The 25,125-nt window shown below is 37.2% G+C and overlaps 1 protein-coding gene across 1 annotated transcript in view; it reads right to left on the bottom strand.

The window, feature by feature from the left end:
* Positions 1–573: 573 nt before the first annotated feature.
* Positions 574–25,125, bottom strand: part of Rad23b (RAD23 homolog B, nucleotide excision repair protein) — a 43,047-nt gene continuing 18,495 nt past the window's right edge. The window contains exons 4-10 of the mRNA XM_003470914.5: positions 23,279–23,547; positions 16,623–16,678; positions 12,260–12,387; positions 8,868–9,003; positions 5,701–5,828; positions 4,577–4,747; positions 574–2,509 (exon numbers count right to left, since the gene is read on the bottom strand). Of these exons, the coding sequence (XP_003470962.1) occupies positions 2,396–2,509; positions 4,577–4,747; positions 5,701–5,828; positions 8,868–9,003; positions 12,260–12,387; positions 16,623–16,678; positions 23,279–23,547 (1,002 nt within the window). The 3' untranslated portion in view covers positions 574–2,395. The remainder of the gene's footprint in view (positions 2,510–4,576; positions 4,748–5,700; positions 5,829–8,867; positions 9,004–12,259; positions 12,388–16,622; positions 16,679–23,278; positions 23,548–25,125) is intronic.

Here is a 25,125-nt window from a genome sequence, read left to right on the forward strand (position 1 = left end):
CTGCTGACACAAGCATTGTTAACTTTCAAGCTAAGATTCTATGAGAGAATCACTTAAAAAATGAGAAGTGCAATGCTGGATGTATTGAAAATATTTTATAATCAATTCTCTAGAATCTTAGTCATCTGATACAGGAAAAATATGATGGAAAGCCAGTTAGATTTAAACAATAAAAAAATTTGACTAGAGGATGGCAAAGAGACTTACAAATATAAATGTAGGTTTCCTCACATTTTCTGCAGTACAGCTAACAAAAATATTTTTAAAAACAGATGACAGTACACCTTAAATGCGAAATTCCAAAATCATATATCCACTTAACATGAAGAGATTTACCAAAACTATCTGTAAATTAAACAGTAACAGCAAAAGGCACAAAGAGCCCATTTCATTGATTGTGTGCTGGCTGATGCACAAGCAGCAGAGAAACAAGGTACTATGAAGCACGGTCATAACGTGGCCTGAGCTGTCTTCTGATAGCCAGCCAGCATACTACCTGGTAGCTTTTTTGTTCAAGGACAAAAGTTCCATGCCACCAACTTCTCCTCTTTCCAAAGAAAAGCAGTGATGCTGTTTTCCCCCCTGTTGCCATTTTTTTCTTTTATTGTTATGAACAATAAGGTAGCAGATAGATTGCCATAAAATAAATGAGTGCATTACATTATCTGGCCAGAAATGTTATCCCTCTTCCCAAGTCAATGCCTTACAGATTTACAAATCCCCATTTTATTCTCCTGAGACATTATGCACGATTCACTGTAAAACATACAGGTAATACAAAGTCCAAAAGCCTATCATGTTTATGAAATAAACACATGAAAATTAAACATGGTACATTCTGAAGGAAAATCATAGTTTCATTTATTTTCACAAGAGACAGGTTATGAGTGTATGACGTAAAAGCTTATTAGAGTCATCACCAAACTGTGCTAAGATATTGCAGGAAGTTATGCAGGGAGAAATCTGTGCAAATTCATCTTCTTAATATCAGATGGTAGGAAAAAATATTTCTTTAAACAGTCTTATTTATATTTAGGAAAATAGATTTGATAAACTGAACAAGTAGACATTTGCCCTCTCTTTATGATCAAATAACAATAACGAATAATAAACTGAGATTAAACAAAATCCAAATAAAAGCCAACACCACTATTGAGTTTTCTTTTAATATGCCATGAGATAGCTTGATTGTATATTTTCCAAAGTACTTTGCCAGTCACGTCTCCTAACCATTCCAAAAGAATGCATCAGTCTTTCAATGAAGTAAAAGATGCTGGCTCATAGTTCTAATTCATTTCTTTTTTAAAGCAATATAATACTAATGACTTAAATGGTAATACATTCTTATCTAGTAAAGGAAAATCATTTACAAATACCACAAACCCAGTTTTGAAACATCTGCATTAATTTTGAATTGAATCAGCATTCTGAGGGGTATTTTTGTTTGTTTTCATTTTTTTAAAAAGGCAGCAGTCTGATTAACTTGTTGAAAACACATTTCTGCTAAGGACAGAGGAAGAAAGGGAGAGAGAGGGAATACGAACACTGCATTTCTCCATTGGCCCCAAAAGTGCTAACTTCACAACTGGATACATCAAAAGCAAACATGCAATCGTTGTTTTAAATCTTTTACTGCAATATAACAATGAAGTAAACAGTAATTAGACACCTACTAATTTTTCCCCCAACAAAAAAAATGTAAACAAGAAAATAACTGCCTACACATGTACAGCTTCTCAAATCATGTTAGAAGGGTCTCACATTCAATGATCAAGAAATTTTAAAATAGCAGTAATAATTTTTGATTTAAGAAAAAGTTCCCTTTCTCCCCTCCACACCCCAAGTATTTAACGTGAAAGAATGGGCTTCCTTACACATTAATTTTATACTTTTGTGAAGCAGCAACAATGACCACTGATAATTTGGTATTTCTGTTTACAGTTGCTCCAAAGTTCTTCTCAATTTCAAAAAGCCATTATCCAGTGTTGCCATGAAACAGACTATAAATTCTAAATAGCAAGGATTTGTTCAGAAACCAATGTTAGGTCAAAGAAATATAAAGCAGGGCATTACACTAAATTTCTGGACTAATACACTAAGAGGAATGAAACCTAGGAAAAGTCACCTACTGTTTTATAGAAGAAATAAAGACCTGCAAAAGCTGATTTTTGGTTGTCTATTTTACACACTGTGGATTTGCGGCATCTGCTAACTGAAGCAGACATGCACTGTAATTTATCCCTGCCCTGTATCCTAGATCCCGCCCACCCCACCCCAACAATCTACTATCATATACCAAGTACTGTGGATATGAACCCAAGTCATCCCAGACAATCCAGTGAACAAAGTTAGTGTAATGCACTGGTGTGAAGTGTGAGATACAAAAAAGTCCCTTTCAATCTTCATCAAAGTTCTGCTGTAGAAGAAAATTGGCAGCCAAATTCTCATTCTTCTCACAAGCAAAATATGCTTGTATCACAAGTCCTTCAGGAAATCCTAATGCCTTTAACTGCAAGAAAAGGGAAAAAATAAATTCAACACACGAATCGTAGCATTTTTAATTTTCACACACTATGGATTCCAGCAGAGCAATACTCACAGATCATTACTTGAAAATGTGCAACACTAGAAAAGCTCTTGAAAATTTTATATGAACTTAGTCCTGTCTAAACTGAAACTCACTGTCCAACCTAAGGGGACAATAGAGCCTTCAACAATCACTCAAAAGCGCTTTGTTCCTAGATAAGGTGGAGGACTACTGCATACTATGCAAATACTCTTAAGCAATAACTAGGTAAACCAGCAACTAACTGTCCTGGCTTAAAAATAAATGACTCTATAGAAATTTGTGAATCAGAAGATTTTAGTTCTTAAGGATAAAGGTAAGGGTGAAAACACTGGAGTGTTAACAGTACAGAATTATCTGTAAATCTCTTCTTCCTCAAAGTTACTCTTGGTTGTCACACAGATCAAGACTACTCTCAATCCCTCTGCCTTATTTACCATTCATACAGAAACACAAATGATCGATTATTAGTGCAATTACATACTATATTTTCCAGCCAAGATACGGCATTTTACTTTTTTTATTTTGGCTGTTCAGTACTTGGGGCATTTTAAAGGATGCTATCAGTTACTCCATTTCATTTCCCTCATTTATTAAACATCACCTGGGGCTCAGTATGCATTTGCTTTTATTTTTTGGTTTTTGAGTCAAGATCTTGCTGTGTGTCCTTCAGGGTGTCTCACACACCTGGTGATCCTCCTGCTTATCACGGAGTGGTGGGGCTGCAGGTGTGCCTACTGTGCCTGGTACTTTTAAAAGGTTTCCAACACTCAAGACAATTTCCTAATCTAGTAGGTAGTCAACTAAATGTTATTAGGGAACTCCTTCCTCAAGTGTCTCAATCTTGTATTAAGTCTTGAAATGGCATAAGAACTGGGGAGAATTCAGCACAAGTAACTGTTCATCCATGAAAGGAGAAAAAACTAACAAATGAAAAAAAACCAAAAAAACCACAAAAAACCACCCAAAACTAAAAAAAAAGTCTTGTCTAAATCAGTTAGGATAACTGAAGTAAAGATCAACTGCTAAACTATTGTAAGATACATTTTAGATTCAAAAACACAAGTATGTCCAAAATAATGGAGGATACAGAACATATAACAACCAAAAAGTGAGATGGAATAGTTATACTAAACAAAACAGATTTTAAGGATTATATCAGAGACAACGCTACCACTTTCAAAACCAGATTAAAATTATACAGAAGACAATTCAACACTGTAAGCCAACTACACTTAACACATAATTGTGGACATTTAATAAGAGCAATTATACATTCTATAACTTGTTTACAAATGTTAAAAATGAGGGAGAAATTAAATAAGTAATCATAGTATCATTAAGGTCACTTAAGTGTCATAATTTATATTGGCCAACATGGTAAAAATGGAGAATCAGGACCGATAGTTGAAATCTGATGTTTGTATCACATAATTCTTCAGTGATGACACTCAATATTTGAAGTACAAGTACTGAATAATTTTAGCAGGGCATGGTGATATATGCCTGTAATCCCAGCACTTGGAAAGCTGAGGCAGGAGGATCCTTGCAAGTTTGAGACCAGGCTGGGCTTCAAAGTGAGCTCAAGCCTGAACTGCCTGAACTGCACAGTAAGTGTGTGGGGGGGAAATTTGGTATATTCTTTAATGCTTTTCTCCTTGAATGTTAAAACTGCACAGTAAGTGGGAAAAAAATTTTTTGGTATATTCTTTAATGCTTTTCTCCTTGAATTTTAAAACGTCAATGGTAATTTTAATTTTTAAATATTTGCATACCTGTTCCATGCAAGAAAGGTATTTTACTGTGAGCTCTGTGGTTTTATAAAGGACAAGGTGGCTGGGCAGGGCTGAGATACTGTCCTGACTGCAATTCCAAAGGCAGGGCTATATTTGGCTCTGTGCAGTCAAACCAAATTCTCTGGTGAATCCAACAGGAACCACTACCCCACATGACCACTGAGCATGTGACATGTTGCTAAGGAAGAGCATCTTTAGTTTTACTTAAACTCACCCTTTCTATAGCTTCTTTTTCCTGAGGTGTTACTTGGATGTAGTTCATGTGCCCACTTCCAGCTTCTGCAATTCCTCCGCTGCCACCTCCACCACCTCCACCTTGACCACCAGCTTCCTGAACTGGTTCATTTAACATCTGAATAAAATGCTCTTGGTGTTGGCTAATTTGCTGTGGTGAAAGGTCAGAGGAGAACAATACAGTGACATTAAACATCTTAAGGAAAACAGCAACTTTACATACAAATAAAAGGCTGCAACTCTGCACCTGTAGTGTTTTAGCACAATTTCTTGCATACTGTGAAAGAAATTTAGCATTTTTGAGGTAAACAGACTAAGTGAATTCAAATTCTTTTGTGAACATCCCCCTCATAAAGAACAACTTTGGGACTGCAAGCTGAGAGACTTATTCTTGTTTATTTTTTGAGACAGAAATTTGCTATGTATCCCAGCTAGGCCTTGAACTCATGATGATGCTCCTGTTTCAGCCTCCCAAAGTGGTGGGATTACAGGCATATGTCACCACATCTGGCAATTTATTATATATACATATATTTAGAAATAGGCAATATAAGCTGTACACAACTCAAACACTTTCTGATCTGAGCATTAAATAAGCCCAGTTTTTTTTTTTTTTGAGAGGTGGTGGTTTGAGATAGAGTAATACTGTGTAGTTTAGTAGTCTTGAACTTGTGCTGATCCTCCTGCCTCAGCCTCGTGAGTGCTTGCATTATAGGCATGCAACTCACGCCCAGACCAATAGCTATCTTTTCTTAGGAGGCAGTGTCTCACTGGTAATAAACTTATATGAAAAGCAATTTACAAAGTTAAGCAGTTTCTCTCTTAAACAGCTTCTCAGATTCTCAAATATGTTAATGCACACTGGGAATCTACAAAAAGGAAATATAATAAAATGATTCCCAAACTATTATTTGAACAGTTTGAATTTATTTCTATACCCCAACTCTTGGCAGCATACCTTCTGGAACATAGTATTCTACTCAATGTAGCTTGGAATATGGAAAGGGATGTTCATGAGATTTTTCAAAATGGGGCACACATTACACCCTAGCCTAGTGCTTGCTCTGGCAACACGTACACCGAAAGTTAACAGTAAGTTATCACCTGCAGTAACTGAGGGTTCTCCCGACCTATCTGTTGTAGCAGTGCTGGAAGCAGGGAAGGGTTCTGCTGGATAATTTGTCTCATCTGTTGAAACTGAGGCTGATTCCGCAAAAACTCCAGGGGATGTCCTGAAACATACATAAACAATTTTAAACAAAAGCAGTAGATATAACAGAGTTGGCTAAATTGACTTCTCAGACATAATAAAAGCACATTAAGTAATAACAAAAATCTTCACACTATACTACTGTCTTTGCCCTTTTTCTGGATTCTATGTATTAAACATCTGATACGTCTTTCTAAGTCAACGTGCAAATCTCATACTGCAGAAATTCCTATTAGTAAAAGTGGAGAGTGTAGAACACTGTAAGAACAAAGCTTTCCTCCAACTGCCCTGAGTGCTATTACCCAAAACCACTAAGAAGTTGGGCCCTTCATGTATTCTATTAAAATAAAAAGTATTAAAAGCGGTTCTAATTGCTCATAAGTTCCTATGAAAGATATACACCAAAACTGAGACAAGGTAGCTTTATAAGAGTCGTGCAGCACTTAAGGATGGAATAAATTCCAAGTCATGTATAGTTAGGTGGGTCTGTCCCTCTGTGAACATCATGCACTGTGTTTATACAAACTGCAATGAACAGCACAAGCCAGCAACACAATCTCATGGGACCCTCTGCTGACGGAAATGCTGCATGCGTACCTGACCGTACAACCAGTCACAGAACACAATCTGAACTAGAATTCCTGGGAAAGAAATGGTAATGCAAAGTAACAGAAAGATTTAAGAGACTAGGTGGAGTTTTAATGCAAACTTAATTGCTACTGAGAAAAGACTGGTTACTATTATTAAATTCCAAACATATTTTTGATCATATAAGCTGCAGGACCATTTAGTATTAATATATCCAACTCTTTCTTTACTGTAATAAATAACAACAAATGTGATTTTTTTTTTTTTTTTTGGTCTTTTTTGAGACAGGATCTCTATGTAGTTCGGGCAGACCGTGAGCTCACTTTGTAGCCCAGGCTGGTCTCAAACACACAATGATCCTTCTGCCTCAGCCTCCCAAATGCTGGGATTACAGGCGTGAGCCACCATGCCTGGCTCCAAATGTGACCTTTTTTAGGGTGCTGCTGTTTGTTTGGTGTAACTAAAACTTTTTATAAAGGCAATTATGTTTTTTGAGAATGACCCCCCCCCTTCTTTCCTTGAGACAGGGTCTTGCTACATAGTTCAGGCTGGCCTTGAACTCCCTATGTACCCCAGGCTGAACTCAAACTCACAACAGTTCTCTTGCCTCAGCCTCCCAAGGTCTGGAATCATAGACATATGTCTGACCAATTCTTTGAACACTTTTTAAAAAAAATTTAGCTCAGCGGCATAAGCACCTGCCTGACAAGTGTGAGGTCAAGAGTTCAATCCCTGGTACCAAAAAAAAAAAAAAAAAGAAAATTTTATAAAGTAACAAGTTAATGCACTGTATATCATTATCTTCAAAGTGGTTACTCAACACAAAAAGTAATTCTTAGAACAAATAATAGCACAAAACTTTCTTTTCAATGAACTAGGAAACTAGTATAAATGAAACAACCAGCACATATCAAAATATTTCTGAAACAATGGAATAGGTAATTCGTGGAATTACTTGAACATCTATCTTCTGTTTTGCTCTTTGTGTGTTTATGTATGTATGCATGTATTTATATTTGAGTTTCTTATATAAAAAATTATGAGCTATTTAAGCTTGTATATCTGATCTACTTCACTTAGCATCATGTTTTCAAGTTGAATCCACTTAACCTACAAATGACTCAAATTTATGGCAGAGTAGTGCTCCATTATGTGTAAGTACCACATTTCCTTATCCATTCATCTGCTGAAGGACATTTACGTTATTTCAAAGATCTAGCTATTATAAATTATGCGGCTATAAACATGAGTACACAAGTATCAATGATTTTAACTCTCTTGGAAAGATACTTAGAAGGGCAAAAGGTGGGACAAATGGAATTTGTTTTGAGATAGGGTCTCACTCTGCAGTGCAAGCTAGCCTTGAACTCACTTACACAGCACAGGCTGGCCTCAAACTCAGGGATTCTTCCTGCCTCAGCAGCCTGGGTGCTGGGATTATACATGTGTGCCATCAATGCCAGGCCTATTTTTTGTTTTTTTGAAGAAATCTCTATAGTGATTGAGGAAGAGTTCCTTTTTTCACATCTGCATCCTCTCACCAGCATCTGTTATCAGATTTTCTGGTGACAGCCATTCTTTTAAAATGGTATCTCAACAGTTTTAATTTTAACATGGCTTGAACTACTAGTGATTTAGGCATGACTGTTTCATGCATGTATCAAATCAGAACTGCCTGCCAGTGAGACATACAATTATAACTTTGGTGTGAAGATATTAATTTGCAAAGTAATGATAATTCTTAAGTGTTATCATGTTCTTAATTATTTGGGAAGATAATCTTTCCAATTAAAATAACCACAACACATGGAATAAAGAAAGGCCAGAATATAGCTCAGCAGCACAGTGCCTGCGTGGCAAGCCCAAGGTCTTGAGTTTAATTCATGGTATCAAAAAAATCCACCCCAAATGAAACCAAACCAAACCAAACCACCAAACCAAAAACAGAGAGAGAAAGAGAGAAAGAGAGAAAGAGAGAAAGAAAGAAAGAAAGAAAGAAAGAAAGAAAGAAAGAAAGAAAGAAAGAAAATGAAAATGAATGAAAGAGAACAATTTCCAGCCCATTGCAGGTTCTGGGTTTTGCTGTGGAGTCAGATCCATGGTAATGCAAGTTTCAGTACTGACTGGCAAGGAGACTTCAATTCAAGCTTTTCTTTTCTCTAGGACACAAAATTTTAATTCCCCCAGGGCTTCTTTGGTTGTATAATAAATATACTAAGATTTTTCTGGCTTTGACACTGTACACATTACACATAGCCAGACATTCAGAATGGCTTCAGAAGGTTAACATTTGATACACAATAGAAGTATCTTTTTCTTTAATAAACTAAACAGAACAGCATTAGGTTTCCTAGGGAGAAGGCCACTTTTGTGCTCAGCTGGCAGAATTTCCTGAGCCCTTCTTTAGCATTACTGAGCCCAGACCCTCGCTCAGCTATGAGTCCTCCTGCTCATCCAGAAGATCCTACTTTACCTCCAGAACTTGTTGTGGTCGTGGCTGCCGTCGTCGTCGCTCCTGCTGCTGCCACTGCAGAGGCCTGAGGCGCCCCGGTACTAGCTGCTTGAGGAGGGTCAACCACAGCCTGACTCTCTCTATCTCCAGGGATTCCCTACAACACAATTTCCAAGTTTTAAGACATATTATTATATAAAATTAGCTAAATAGTATATACACAGTAAAAGATATACAATTATTTAATATTCCTGTCTACTCTTCCCTTTTAATTGAAGTCTACTTCAATTAAAAGGCTTTTGCTAGGTGTGGTGGCACACACCTGTAATCTCAGCACTCAGGAGACTGAGGCAGGAGGATTGCCAAGAATTTGACACCAGCCTAAACAACAGCATGACCTTCTCTCAAAAAAAAGTAAAGAATTTTAAACTGCATATACTCTCAAATGGCCTGACTGTGTGCAGTACTCCAACACTCTACTGTAACTTCCAACAGAAATTCCCATGATGGTGGAATGATGGAAATTTTCTCTGTGTGTGCTCTATAGTAAGACAGCCACTACACTCAATAAAGTTAAATGTTGTTATATCTCTCATTAAAACTACGTGTAACCAAGGTTTTGAGTTACGCTGATTCTTAACTTCTTGGAAACATGAATAGCTGCTGTCCCTTGATACAAGATGCTACACTTGCTACCCTAGCCTTAATAAGACCAGCAAAAAACATAATGGCAGTTGTGAAATGACTCCTGGATAAAAATGGAGTGAACGATCAGGTTACTGTAATGGCCAGACAGGAAGATCTCTACTGAGCATGATTCTGAGAAAGTGCTGCTTCACAACTAAAATGAATTTTTCAATTTCACAAAAGAGAAATTTAAATAACTTTTAGGTGATTTTTTGATTATGTTTATTGCATGTATATTCCAAAATTATAACCTAAAACAACACTTCAACTTTTAGGACTGCCAATTTTGATGCATGGGATTTATAGTTTGTAGCTGCAACTAATATAAACTTTTAGTGCTAAGTGCTTGCCTACCATGCACAAGGACCTGAGTTTGATCTCCACTATCACATACACACACGAAACTTCTTTTTCAAATTCTTACATACTGAAAAGCGAAGAAAAGAAGTATTATAACTGAATAAAATGCAGTAAATTCTTCCACTCACTAATAAACTACAAGCCAAACTCATAAACAAAAGGAATGAAGAGTGATGGCTACCGGCACTAGAAGCCACTGCAAGGAAAGGAAACAAGTGTTTAAGTGAGGTCACGAATTCAAGTCTTTAGGCGACAAGTCACTACGTGCTAACCAGGTACACACAGAAGGGCAAGGGCTTCCAGCACACTCCCCAATCGGTTTGTTAAACTGAAAAGTCAAGTCAACACAGCTACAGATCTACCTCTAATTCTTACACACACAGGATACAGCCTTTATTAGGTATAAATGACTAATACTTCTTTCTACCCACTCACCTCAAACAGTAGCTTAAACAGTAAATATAAAAAAGTACAATTTAAACTATTTCCTGAATTCTTCTCTCATCTGTTTATATAATTATATTTGATGCTACATGCCAGTTTAAAATTGAACTCTGGAAAAGTGATTCTTTTATTACTTAAAATTTCACATACTAGCTGGGCATGGTGGCACACACCTATAAACCCAGCATGAGAGAGGCTGGCCAGTCTAGGCTACGTAGTGAGTTCCAGGTCAGCCTGGATTATAGTAAAACCTTGTCTAAAAAAAAATGTTGGGCATGGTGGTACATGCCTGTAATCCCCCCAGTGGGAAACTGAGGCAGGAGGATTGCCTTGAGTTTGAAGCCAACCTGGGCTACATAGTGACTTCAAGGCCAGTTTGGACTCACTCCGTAGGGAGACCCTGTCTTAAAAAGATGGGAAAAAAAAATCACATACATTAAATCAAAATATCTGATACTACACAGAATCCTAATTAGGTATAAGTTAAAGCTGCTCCTTGAAAGTAAAGGTATTTTCTTACACTCTGGGGCTGGCAAGTCCCTCCTAAAATGATCCACAACTACCAACCCAAAGACTTCTCAATTCCAGAAAGACATAAGCCAGCTGCCAGAATTTAAAGGCAATACCCAAGAGGATAATGGAAAAGAAAATTCAAAAAGGTAACTGTATATGGTAAGGAAAGATTCCGTGAACCTCATTTGCCAACACATAGGGAAATAATTGGTAGAGCCAAAAGCACAGTGATGTGGCTGTGACTGAGGGTTCCCTGAAGCTATCTGGCTAATAAAAAGGAGTTTCTAACAGAAATGCAACCAAGACATAAAGGCATTAGTTACACTACAGACTGTACAATATTTTCCACAGTTATGGCCACAGCTATCAAAGATTATCTTTGAAGCAATTTAAACTTAGAATAATATTCCAGAAACACCAAGGATGATTACAGAATGAAATTTTAAGACTAAAAAGGGCTAATCCAGCATTATTCCAATATTGTGGTACTTTAGATTGTAAGCACATCTGTACAACTAGCTGACTTTTGTGTTTATAAAATGCCAAGGGCTTCAATGTCCACAGTTTATTCTTAAAAACCTTTACCCTATCCCTTCCAATTATTCAGAAGTCCTTCTACTACTACTGACTGCCAGAAGCTAACAAACCAAAGGTCAACAGAATCAGGCAAAGAATACCATACCTAAGATGTACCATGACAGTGAGTAATCTCAGTGTAATCTCAGTGATTGCAAAGTATGAGGCAGAAGGAAGGCAAGTCCAAGGCCAGACTGGGGAACTTATTGAGACTGTCTCAAAATAAAACTTAAAAAGGGTCTGGAGACACAGCTCAAGGGTGGGGTACTACTTACCTAGCATGTTCAAGGCCCTGGGATCAATTCTCAATCCCAAAAATAAGTCAAAAGTGTGACACTGGATCACGAGTGAATGGGAAGGCTAATGAATTAAAGAGTTCATGACCTAAACCTTTTCTCCAACTGCTCAGGAAAATCTGGGATTGAATCTGTTCAGACAAACCAGAAAGTAAAATTCTTATATGAACTTTCCTAGTTTTGTGAAGCTGGCAATTAATTATAAAAATTCATATAGAAAAATAAAATTTGTTCTAAGCTCCCAGATCATAGTGCAGCTAAAAAGCTACTATAATGTTGGCCTATTAGATTGAAAACACATCTCTACAACCAACCACGGTATAAGGCACTACAGCTACTCAATTTTGTAGCATATTTAGCCATGTTTTAAAACTAAAATCACAAAAGAATCTTAAAAGTTAATTATTTTATCAATACAAAATGTTAAGATTCTAAGGAAAATAAAAGTACATATAAATTTCCTAGTATACTCTTTTAAAATACGTTTCTTTGAGATTTTGATCTTAAATACAAGGAAAAGAAAAATAGGTTTCTCACCATTAAAAGATACTCCACTGCTCTGTCAGGGTTGTTGAAACTGGCTCTCAGGGCAGCAATTACTTGCTCACGTTCGTAACCCATAGACATGATCTCAGTTACCATATTCTCATAAGACTGACCTGTCACTAAAAATGAGAGAAAAGAAAGAATAGGAACTTTTAATAACATTCTCTATACATCTCTTTATTACGCATGTCTAAAATGTTTCATATGCTACTGTGTTACAAATACAATGAACACTCTAAATTACAACATGCATATAGAAGGCGGCAGAATGGTACTCCCAAAATGCCCATGCCCTAGTGCCTAAAACCTATGAATATATTAGATTATATAACATAGGGGAAGTGAAGCTGTATTGTATGAAAGTGAGGTTGTTAATCAGCAGACTTTCAGATAGGAAACTCATCCTGGACTTTCCAAGTAGCCCCAATGTCATAACAAGAGCCCTTAAAAGAAGAGAAACCAGATGAGTGTCAGGATGAGAGGACAAAAGCGCAATCAGAGAAGCTATGCTGTTGCTTTGGAGGGAGAAGGGGGCCAAGAGTCATGGTATGGAGGAAGCCTAATAAAGCAGCAGAGAAAGTCAAGGAAATGGATTCTCTCCCAGTCTCCAGAAAGAACTTAGTCCTGGTGAATCCTTCATCAGACTTTTAACCTGTAATACCTTAAGATAGTGAGTCCGTGGTTTTATATCCTAAGTCTGTGGTAACTTGTGTGTTTTGTTTAAGACAGGGTCTCACTATGTAGCTCACATTGGCCTCAAATTTGTAGCAATCCTGTTTCAGGCTGCTGAGTACCAGGATTACAAGTGTGAGTCACTACGCCTGGCTTTTCGTTGTAGTTTACTATACTACAGTTTACTCTACTAACAAGAGAAATGAGTATGTTTCACAGGCACAAATGAAAGCCAGACTTGGTGGTTCACACCTATAATCTTTGCACTCAGGAGGAGAATGGAAGTGAGAGAAGCACCTGAGTCCAAGAGTTTAACACTAGCCTGGGAAACATAGTAAGAGCCCATCTCAAAATACAAAACCTCCACCACTACCCTCCAAAAAAAAGGGAAAAGAAAAGGAGGTCTCCATCCTTCAGTAACTGGTCCATTTGTCTGCTCTCTTCCCTCCACAGCCACAACTCTACACGTATGCTGTGCCCACTTCCTTTACACTCCACTCACTCAACAGATTTGCCCTCAAATGTTCCTCCTGTTGTCTATCTTTTCCCTTCAATACACAGTATCTTTATTTGTCCAGATGCTTAACCAGAAAGCTTGGTGATTTCAAGAATTCTCCCCATCTTTCCATATCTGATCTACTAGTGTACCAGCCCTTCCTCCTCTCAAGTATATCCCAAACCCATCTAGCTCTTGTTTCCACTGCCACCTTTTAAGACCACCCCACAGCAATCTCTTGATCAGGATTACCCCCTCTGCCTCCACCTACAACTCATTCTTTAGCTGGAAAAGTGACCTTTAAGAAAGAAAACTTCATTTCATTTGGAGCTCTCAATGCACCACCCCATGACACTCCCAAGTTACTAAGTTATACCTTCTCTTTCAGGCTCTCCACTCATGCCAGCTATTTCCAAATGGCCAGGTTCTTCTAAATTTAAAAGCTACAGTGTCTGAAAGGTACTGCCTAACCCTGCTAGGTAGCCCCACTTTTCTTTATGGAGTTCTCACTCACGTGTTCTTGGAATCATTATAATTTGAAATTTATTTTAAGGTTCACTATCCCCACCCTTCCACCATTCAAACCCAGGTTCTTCTGTGTAGGGGACCATGCCATTTGGCATCAGTTTCACTGCCTGTTCAATACAGAATTTTCAAAATCCGAGATATTTAAAAGCTGAAACACCTAATTACCTCTCAAGAGTTTAAGTCGCAGAAACTTAGTACCCAGTATGGTGATATGAGAGCCAGTTGGCTTGCTTGGTCTTCTCATACTGTTCTAATAGTTTAATTATGTACTATTTAGGTAGTTTTGCATGTTTATAAAGTGTGTGCACTTGTCTGACATTTTTGAGGTTTATCTTTTGTTTATGGGATTTATACTTGTCATTGTAGGCCGCTGTATCCAGAGCATGCGCTTCGCAGAGCATGCGCTTCGCAGAGCACGGCCAGAGACCACTGCCATGTCCTTGGAGCTCCAGAATTATACTACATAAGCCTCTTTAAAAAGTATCCAGCCTCCGATATTTCATTACAGTAACAGACAAAAGCTAATACATGACTTTTCTTTTCCTGTTCCCATAAATAACTGCGTTAACTTTTAAAAAAATTTTCCTAAGTATCTAATGATTTAGTTCAAGTACAGTCACTCAATCACCCAGTTCCCAGATAAGAGAAACAAGGCATCAAAAGAAACCAGCTCTGGAAGACAAAAACTACACTATTTTAAGACAGTGTATCAGATTTAGTTTTCACAATATCCATATGAGAAAGATTTATTTTCATCTCCTTTTAAATTTGAAGGTGAGGTTTGAGATAAGTTTGAGTTCTGGACTCAACTGAAGTAACAATGACCCCATCAAATTTGCCTTTTACAAAGTTCACTCTGGCAGGAAGAGACTAGATAGAAAAGGATAACACCAAAGTGAGGTAAGGAACTAAGATAACTGAATGGCAGTGGAAACAAATATTCCAGAGACTTCAGGAAAGAGAATCAATCAGACTCACTGGGCTAAGAGAGGCAGAGGGTCAAGGATAATGCTAATGTCTAGGTCAAGGGAGGATGATGGTGCAAAAATTAAGTAAGGGAACAAAGAACAATTGGATGGGGAACAGAAAGTTGAGTCAATCTGAAATCTAAAATGTTTGTGGAAGTTGTAGGCTTTCTGGTTAACAGTTTAAATAACTAAGTCTGGGAGCTCTGTCTTATTTGTTTAAACTGACAACCAAAAAGCTCATGACTTCCAGATCCATAGGGTAAATGGTGGTATTGGCCATTCTCAATGTTTAAACTTTGACCTATGGCCTAGAGCAGAACTATTGATGTGAAGAAAAAAAAAAGAACTAACTAGAAAGCCTAAAGAAGAATGGTCTGAAATATGGGTCAGGAAGAGATGTATAAGAAGTTGAGGAAAGTCAAGAGGCAGAGAATCAACACAGTGATCAGGTATATAAAAGATTAAAGGACAAAGGAATCTTTGTACAAAGTTGATTAGGGGTATTCTAAAAGATATAGATGCAAAAGAAAGACTTCACTGTCACGGGCTTAGGTGCAGCAGCAGCAGTGCCAGTCAGAGACTTCCGCAGCATTAAGGTAAATGCCAGCTGGCTCCAGCTCTGAGGCTATAGAACAGTTAGTTGTCCATTCTCTGAGTAACCCTCTTTCCAGCCCTTCCAACTACCTCTGGAACTAATATGCTAAGGGCAACCCTTTTTGTGTTACAAGTATAGTGACTTCTGTCTTCCTGCCTGAATGCTGACTGATACAGTCATTTGGTAGCAGAGCAATCTCAGTTAATTCCTGCAAGATGAAAATCTGGATTTGATGTTCTTAGACCATCTTAGATTGTGTAAGTTATTTTGACACTATAAAGCATACTTCAGCTGGGGATGTAGCTCAGCAGCACAGCACCTGCCTGGCAAGCAGAAAGCTCTGAGTTAAGACATTTGGTTTTGGTGCCAAAAACCAAAATCAGCTCTCCCACCAAAATAAAAACGAAAACAAAAACAAAAAACCAAACCAAACCAAACCAAACCATACTCCATTAAGTATAGGGCACCAGGCAACTCAAATCTAATTAGGTCAGAGGAACTAGCCCAGATCCTTTTAAGAGTGCTACTGATAAAACTCTGCTGGTGCAGGAGTCTATACTCCATTAAAGCCACTGGGCCCATCTCCTGCCAGCCTTCTATCTGGTGAACCAAAGAATAGGAATAATACCGCCAGCCAATAAACCAATAATCTGTAGGAACTGTACTAGAGTTAGCAAGGAAAAAGCTAATTTTGACAGATAAGGGGTACAGGAAGGAGAGGCTTTATTTGGTTAGTAAAATTAAAAGCTGGGATAAGAAATTTTTGCTGTAAGCTAATAGAAGTGAAAAAATGCAGATGGGAATCTATAGATGTCATCAAACTGGAAACCTAGAGGTGAATAAACATGAAGTGTGAGGAAGACGGACAGAAACTGTAAACTCTTTCAAAGACATTTCATAATAAAACTACACACAGATTAAATCTTGTCAAGATTACATTTACATATACATTGATTGACCATTAGTTACCTAAATAATTATACAGCTCAATTTTAAGCAACCATGAATTAACATATTATTGTAATCTAAAAAAGTGAAATGCAAACTTCTTTCCTGTTCTGAGTTGGTTACATACAAGATAAAGCACATACATACCAAGTGCACTTGTTGCATCTTCAAAAAGATTTGACCGAGAAGAATCTCCTGATGTACTGGAAAAGTTTTACAGAAAAACCACATTTCAAAAAGTATGCAAAATTTACTTTTTATTATTTTTGTAACTATTCAACTCACAGAGTTCTGCCTTTGAATAAGAAGTCTGGCTACTCTGTTTAGTATTACATGTAACATTTATGGCTGGGAATGTAACTTCAGTCTTAATACTGCTGCCATTGTGAGAACTCATCATTTTAAATATAACATGCACTCAGTTTACTCTATTTAAGAAATATGAAAATGGTAACGCACAATAAAATACTGGATAAATCAAATCACAGAAGAAATATCAACATCAATATATCACTAAATAGAACACATAGAAGCCAAATCTGGTCACAAGTCTCCACATAGCAAGGTTTTACAGGTACATCTGAAGAATTTAAATGAAAGAAGGGATTCAGGTCAAGGAACATGGCATATACAAAAAGGCAGATGTAGGAGAAATCCAAGATCTAAGCTACTCTTAGGAAATCACAGGTAAGTGCAGAATAACAAATAGGCAATATTTTTAGATGCCTTAAAGAGATAGCCAAAGAGAAATAAACTTAAGGTTACAAAAGTGCCAAAGGTAGAAGTTTAAATCAGCACCATGCACGCATACATCCACCATACATGTACATTACATTGTTTTTTGTTGTTGTTGTTAATGCCTTTTGATACAGGGCCTTGCTACATAGTTCAGGCTTGTTTCAAACATGGTGACTGATCCTCTTTCCTCAGCCTCCTGAGTGCTGGGATTACAGGTGCGCACCACCATACCTGGCTCATTTCAATTTTTAAAACAGTAACAAAAAACCTCATGATAGGATAAGGGGGAGAGTACAAGACGGTAGTGGGGATGAGTATTAAAAAAAAAACCATACACAAGGAAACCAGTATTTTATAAATTTAATATGCTATAGCAAAGGAGGGACCTATATTATACTTTTCTGAGAAAGCATTCCCAAGTACAGCAAGAGCTAGCAAATCCACATTTGAATTCAAACTTTCTGAGCCTCAATTTCTTCAATTTCACAAGGTCAATAACAATAACAATTATCCCATGTCACAACCTCATCTACAGCCATTTACTCCAAAGTATATACTACAAAGTATTTTGGGTAGGATTTATTGCTAGTAAGATGTTCAAGAAAGTACCTGGCATCATAACATCCAAATTATTATTATGATTAAAATAATCCTCTGGCATATTTTGAGTTTTTTCACTAACTAGACAGTAAAAATAACATGCAGAGGTAGTAATTTCAAAACAGTATTTATAAAAGTCAAATAATCTTTGGCTCAAGACCCATACTTCAAAGACAATCAGTAAGATACCAGTTTCAAAGAATAATTAGTAGCTGGGTGCACTGGCACTTGGGAGGCTGAGGCAAGAGGATTGCTGTGAAGAGTTTGAGGCCAACATGAACTACATAGAGAGACCTTGTCTCAAAACAAACAAACAAACAAACAAACAAAACTAGTGTCTTGCTTTCTCATGGTTATTTTAATTGAAAAGCTATTTTTATTAGTATGTGTTTATAACACATCTTAATTCTTTTTATTTCCATTCGCCCTCATTTCAGTAGGGCTTTCAAAACTTAACAATTATTCCACGTTACAACCTCATCTATAGCCATTTTTTTAAAAAAGAAATACATAGCATACCATTTATTGGACCAAATCAATGTGTTATTAAGGATTGTGTAGTCTGGCTTAAAACTTTTATTCTTGTTTTTCTCTTGTTCTATACCAGTCTATGATTTCCTCTTTTGTATTAACTCTTTATCCATCTAGAAGTTATTTTTATACATACACAATACAAAGGACCCATTTTTCCCCATTCAGACAGTGAAGCATTTATCCCAAGAGCATTTCCTCAATTGTCTTTAACTAAAAGTTCCGTTTTGGTTCTATTTCTAGATTACTGCCTATTCTACTCAGCAATCTTTCTAATGTGAGCCATTCCAATTTTTAATCATTATCATCTATAATACATTTTATATCTGGTATTACTAAGCTTCAGAATAATCTGCATTATTCTCAAACATTGCTTTAAAACTACCATCTTAAGCACTAAAAGATGAAATGTACACTTCAACCACCATTCTACAAGCTTCATTCAGCCTCATCACCCCCCCCCCGCCGCCAAACAGAGAAAATGCAATCATTTAGTATGAGCCAGACCTTTGTAACGTTCTCTTACACATTAACACGCACACTCTTGGAAAACAAATGATGTTTCATAACATGTTTTTTTGGAGGGTCTATGGCTATTGCCTATATTGTTTTGCAACCTTTCATATTCAATAAAAACCTTGAAATCACATTCATTTAGTATGTTTATATACCATACCCTTTAACTGCTCTGTAGTATTAGTTATCAAGTATTAGGTCTGTATCTAGATGTCCCCTGGAAGACTAATGTGCTCACAGGTGGGGCTTTTGTGAGATGACTGAATCATGGGGGTGTGACACCCACCAGGGGATCAGCGCACTGAGGAGCTGCTGGCTAAGTGTGATGTTGGGAGTGAAGCCTGCGGGGTGGTGGTGGTCAGTGGGGGGCGTGGCCTGGAGAGGTCTAACTCCCTCCCCATCCTCTTGACCTTCTCCTCTTACACACCACCTTTCCTTAGAACTAGCTGACCACAAACTGGAACCTCTATGAACTGTGAGCCAAAAGAAACCTTTCCTCCTTTAAATTTTAGGTGTTGGGAACTGTGACTCAGTGATAAGAAAGCAACTAAGACATAAAAATGTCTCCAACTTTAGCGAAGCTAAGCTTGTTACAAGACAGATTTTTTATGATTTACCCCAGATAATTTTAATTTTTCGAGATCTGGGGTGGAACCCAACAATTCATTTCAAACTCTCCCTTAGAAATGTTAAAGTTGCCTATGTACTTCTTTCTACACTTTGAGTAGTACTGTTCTCTAGTTATGAATAAAAGGCAGATCAAATTATTTCCTTACTCATGGATATGAGGTTGATCTGAATCTTCTTAAAGACAAACAATACATCCTCAAAGCATTATAGTTTCTCCAAGGCAGACAAGAAGTAGAATCTGTACTGTAGCAGGTGACTTTTAAACAGCAATATCCCTAATAGTAAAGTATCAGGCCAACAGTGATGGACAAACGTTGAGACCTTGTTTGGAGGTTCTAGCGGGGGAGTGTGGCAACTTGAATACTCTTGACCAAGGAAAATCTCCTCTATCAGGGGTGGTGGTCATCTTTGATCACGCATGAAGCTTTGGGGGGGACGCACATAGAGTGTAGAGGAAAGGGGACACCTGAGTAGCTAGTCAAATCAACTCAATCAATCCTGGTGATCAATGGGGGTGACAGGTGTCACAACCAGATCACCCTCACATACAACAAACTTTTTGATACCACGCATATTTATACCATGGTACACCTCATGATAATTACTAAGTTTTCTTGTGGGGCTTTTTTTTGGATTGGGATTCGAACTCACAACCTTGCGCCTGCCAGGTAAGTGCTGTGCCACTGAGGTATATCCCCGGCCCAGTAAGTTTGTTTTTTGCAAGATGCTAAACATTTAACAGCATACATAGAAAGAACAGAGGCACATTTAAAGAGTTTTTTTATAATTTTTTCTCACCTTCCCTGTATCATCCTTCCCTAAGATACATAATTTTGAGAAATAAGCATAAGTAGTTGATGTACAAAGGCCAACTAAGTAGATGACTCTAGTGTGTGCTTCGTGGATCACTGGTAACTCACACAACAGTCTGCTGATACAAAAAGGTAATTCTGACCCTAGAATAGTTAAGTTATGCTGGTAACACTGGTAACACTGAACAGTGGAAATAAAAATTTAAATTGTTATCAGCATACAAGATATACTGCTCAATTATGAAACTCTCATACTGTGAGTTTAAGCAGCTTAAAGCAATTTAGAAAGTAAGACAAACTATACTGAATCAAGACATTTCATTAAGTTTACAGTATTTAAATGGCTTGGGTGAACTAATTTGCTTACAAATTTGTTAAATTTGTAAACTTCCTTTCACAGAGATTTGATCAACAGTCCTTAAATGTAACAGCTTAATCTGACTTTGGATGACCTACTATTAGGTAAGAAAGCTGAATCCATTTCTGGCTGTACATGGAAAAAGGGTTCAAGTTAAGCAGTGGGGTCACAGAATGCCAAAAGCAAAGTGTTTTAGACAAGTACAGGAAAAATACATTTCCTGAGTCTGTGCTGTCTTTCCAGCTATGACCCAGGTAACTAAGTCTCCTCCAAACACAGGTTATTAGGTTAAGACACAGAAGTCACACTTAAGCACAAAATAAAGTTTTCAAGTGTGTAGCACACTGAGTGGGACAATGAAATTTTGTGCTGGCCTTGGGCTGTCCCACCTGGGAGGGACACCCATGTTATACATGCTACTACTGTCTGTTAAGTCACTTAGTCTCAGCTATCAGAGCAACTGTCAAGGTATCATAGCGCTTATGTTCTAGTAATCCTTGTATTACTTGATCTAAGGCAGACTACATTCACGTGTAAATTTTATTATGGTATACTGTCACAATCATTATATGCATTCTTAGTTGTTCCATTCTTATTATGCTGGATATATAAATTAAATGCCATCACAGGCATGTGTACGTATAGGAAACAACACAGCATGTAGGATTCAGTATTTTGCATGGTTTCAGGCACCCGTTGGACATCTTATATTCCCTTTGAATAAAGATTCTTTCTAATCATTGCTGTATGTCTTGTTACATATTTCATGTCAGCAAATACTTTCAGTCACTCAAGTTTTCATTGTTTGGTTGATTTCAAGTTTATTTTATATTGCCACTGAGGGCCTGAGCTGAACTAAATCACAATACAGCAGGAATGCCAGTAAAAGCAGACTACGAATATAATAAATTCTCTGAGTAAAGCATGGATTTCCAGCCAAGATAACCCTGACCAATGTACTAGCTGTGGTCATTTATTATTTAAGGATGACCAAAACCAAACCAAACCAAACCAAACCAAAGCAAAGCAAAGCAAAGCAAAGCAAAGCAAAGCAAAGCAAAGCAAAGCAAAGCAAAGCAAAGCAAAGCTATAAACTCCCCACAAGGTATTATTTCTTTCTTCAAATGTCTCTACGTTTTCTTTTCCGTTCTACAGAACTTCAGAGACAGCTGGGCATGGTAATGCACAGCTGTAATCCCAGCATCTGGGAGGCTGAGGCAGAACAACTGCCCTGAGTTGGGAGGCCAGCTCTGGACTACATAGTGAATTCAACGTCAACTTGAACTACAGAGTGAGACCCTATCTCAAAAACCAAACCAAACCAAGAACTCCAGAGATACGAGCTTACCCTTTATATATGTTAACAAAGGTAGATACAATAGTAAAAAATTCCAACAACCCACAGGTTCAACAAATACTGTTAGGTAAGGTATCAACAACTGCTGATTCTCTGCAAATAGTGTGCCTCATGTGTTACTTTACAAACTATATAATACTTTGCTTAATTCTGATAATGACTATGAGCTAGGTCCTGGTTGTCATTCATGATTCATAAACGATGAAAAAATTCAAAGGTATTAATTACTTCTCAAAGGTTATAAAAACTAACAAATGTCAGAACCACACACAATGCTATTCAGCAATTAGAAATACTTGGAATGTGGAAGGGTGCCTATGAAAAACACAGTAACCAGAAATATAAGGCAAAGATAAAAAATGATGGTAGCAAGGCTGTAACTGTTTTTTCTGGTCACTTTATTTTCTAACATTTCTACTCAAAATAAATCATTCTTCTTCCCACCTTAAAAAAAAAAAAAAAAACAAAACAGAGTGGGAATACCTGGATCATAAAAGGGAATATGTGTATTTATAGTAGACTATCAAAATAGACCTAAGAATATAGTTTAAAAAAATTTTAGGAGATATGAAGTCAGTTTTATCAAAACAAAATTATTCAAAATAAATACACGCAGGATCTTCCTGAAAGAGATAAAATCATCACAACAGTGATACATGCATGCCCATGTTTATAGCAGCACAATTTATGATAGCTAAATCTTGGAAAAAGCCCCATATGTCCACCAGTAGATAAATGGATATAAAAAAGTGGTAACTTATACACAACAAAGTATTACTCTGTCATAAAGCGGGATAAACTTGAAGTGGTTTTAGGTAAATGGATGCACTTTGAGACTATAATCTTAAGTAAAATAAATCAGACACACAAGTTTAAATACCACATTGCTTCTCTTGTGTAGGAAACCCAAAGTACACATAAAGAGCAAAATGGAAGATAATCATGAAGTAGGAAGAACTTTTCAAGTGAGAAGGAGAACAACAGATTGGGGAGAAGATAAAAGTATTTTTAGGGAAAAAAAAAAAAAAGGAATTAGGATATATTGGACATCGGATTGACCTGTTTTGAAACTTTTAATTTCTTTTCTCCTTGAAGTGAAATGAATTTGGAAAAAAAAATGTGTGAGATGCATATGCAGAATCCCCACAATGAATGTGGCACTGTGTACTGCAAACATGTACTAACTTTAAAAAATATATATATCACACATTTTTGTTGTGTACCTATTCAGAGATGAAGTTCCCTAAAATCCAGTTCTTACTTGTCAGTTGATGTGGGGCTGCTAGCGGGCGGCGTCTCTGCTGGCTTTTCTGCAGGCTTCTCCTGCTGAGCTGCACTAGCAGGCACAGGTTCAGAAGATGCTGTTGTCACTGCTGGAGCAATTGGCGCAGGTGTGGAAGTGGGAGCCAAAGCAGGGGCAGGGGTTGATGCCTGAGCCACAGCTGTTGCTGTGGAGGAACTAACGGTGGTGGTGCTGACAGGACTTGATTGCTGCGTTGTAGCTGGTGCTGGTGTAGTCACTGCTTTGGGCTAAGTATATTAAAAAGCAAAATAATTATAACAAAATATACTATGTGATACCCAAACAACACTAATACAAACTTGTAACTTGAACATAATTTTGTAAAATGACATAATAAATGACCAGTATTAACAAACTGAATCACTTTGTCATGTTCTAAGTTCTTAAGACCATTTCTGTTACCTTGACTGCAGACCACAAGTGGCTTCAGCCAGCAAGTTCAGTCTACCTAACAGGTTAATATGAAACTGAAACAAAAGGCACTGCTATTTTAAAATCCAAATGATTTTCCTGGAAAAATTTATGTGCCCTGATCATAACTTTACTTACTGTAATTTAAAAGCACTGTCAAAATAATTTTCTTGAAAGTACAATTTTCTTGAAATAAAAGAAGTATGACTATTAATGAAAATGTCAAACATTTGTCTGAATTTTAGGAAGAAAATCCCAATACTAACCATAACTAGTAAGTATACATATAAAAAGACTAATAATATTTTGCAATATGTATGTAAAGAGACAAAAAAAAAAAAAAAGATTCCCAGAGAAAAACAAAATCATACTATAGGAGCTTTACTCTTCTCTTGAGGCCCATCAATATTCATTACCTGTTAGTGGTGCACATCTGTAATCTTAGCACTACAGAGACGGATACAAGATCACCTTGAGTTCAAGGCCAACCTGAACTACATGGCAACACCCTCTCTCAGACACCACAATCAACCACCCCACCAGCCCACAAACAGAATTAAGAGCTGCTCCCCCCCCCCCGCAATATTCACTCTTTAGTTCACATTTTTCCTATGGCAAAAACTTAACTCTTTTGATGTAATTAACATACAGTATAATTTGCCACATGAATAATCTACAAACTATAGAAGCAAGAAGATGCCTCGTGTTTGTTAGATGTAAGCAAATAGTACACCGGAGAAAAAAACGGCTGGTGCGAGGATGAAGGAAGAAGCCAGATGTGGTGGCACAGGCCTAAAATCTGAACCCTCAGGAGGCTGAGGATCGCTGCATGTTCAAGGCGAGATCCCATCTCTAACAAGCAAGAAAACGGATGGAGGGGTTTTTACAAAATACTAGCGCCTACTACACCTCCTTTCCCTGTGCTAGGAGTCTGTGTTCAGTTCTATAACTTTAACTGTCAATATAATAAAGGTTATCAATGTTCTGAAACTCCTGTAAGAAGAAACCCTTATGTAATGAAATTGTGGGCAAACTGGAGCTTCCCAAAGATGAAGATTCAGATTTTTACATACCTAAAAGTAACAAGATTTATTATATCCCCTGAACATTTTCCTTAATTACTTGAGGTCAACAGAATATAACAGATCATGCCTTTAAGAACTGACTCTCTCTAAAAAGAATTATTTAAACTTTATCTAGATAATATCAAGACCCTCTGCTTTTTGAAGTTTTTCTTTTTGATTTTGATCTAAGCAACTTTTTCCTCTATTTCTTCTTTTGGTACCAGGATTGAACTCTTGACTTCACTTGTCAGGCAGGCACTGTGCTGCTGAGCTGTGTCCCTGGCCCCATTCCTCTATTCTTAATAGTCTTCTCATTGCTTCCATAGTACT

The sequence above is a fragment of the Cavia porcellus genome, unplaced genomic scaffold, assembly GCF_034190915.1.
Source record: "Cavia porcellus strain 051 isolate PalLab524CR breed Dunkin Hartley unplaced genomic scaffold, mCavPor4.1 scaffold_1, whole genome shotgun sequence".
In the NCBI taxonomy this organism is placed as follows: Eukaryota; Metazoa; Chordata; class Mammalia; order Rodentia; family Caviidae; genus Cavia; species Cavia porcellus.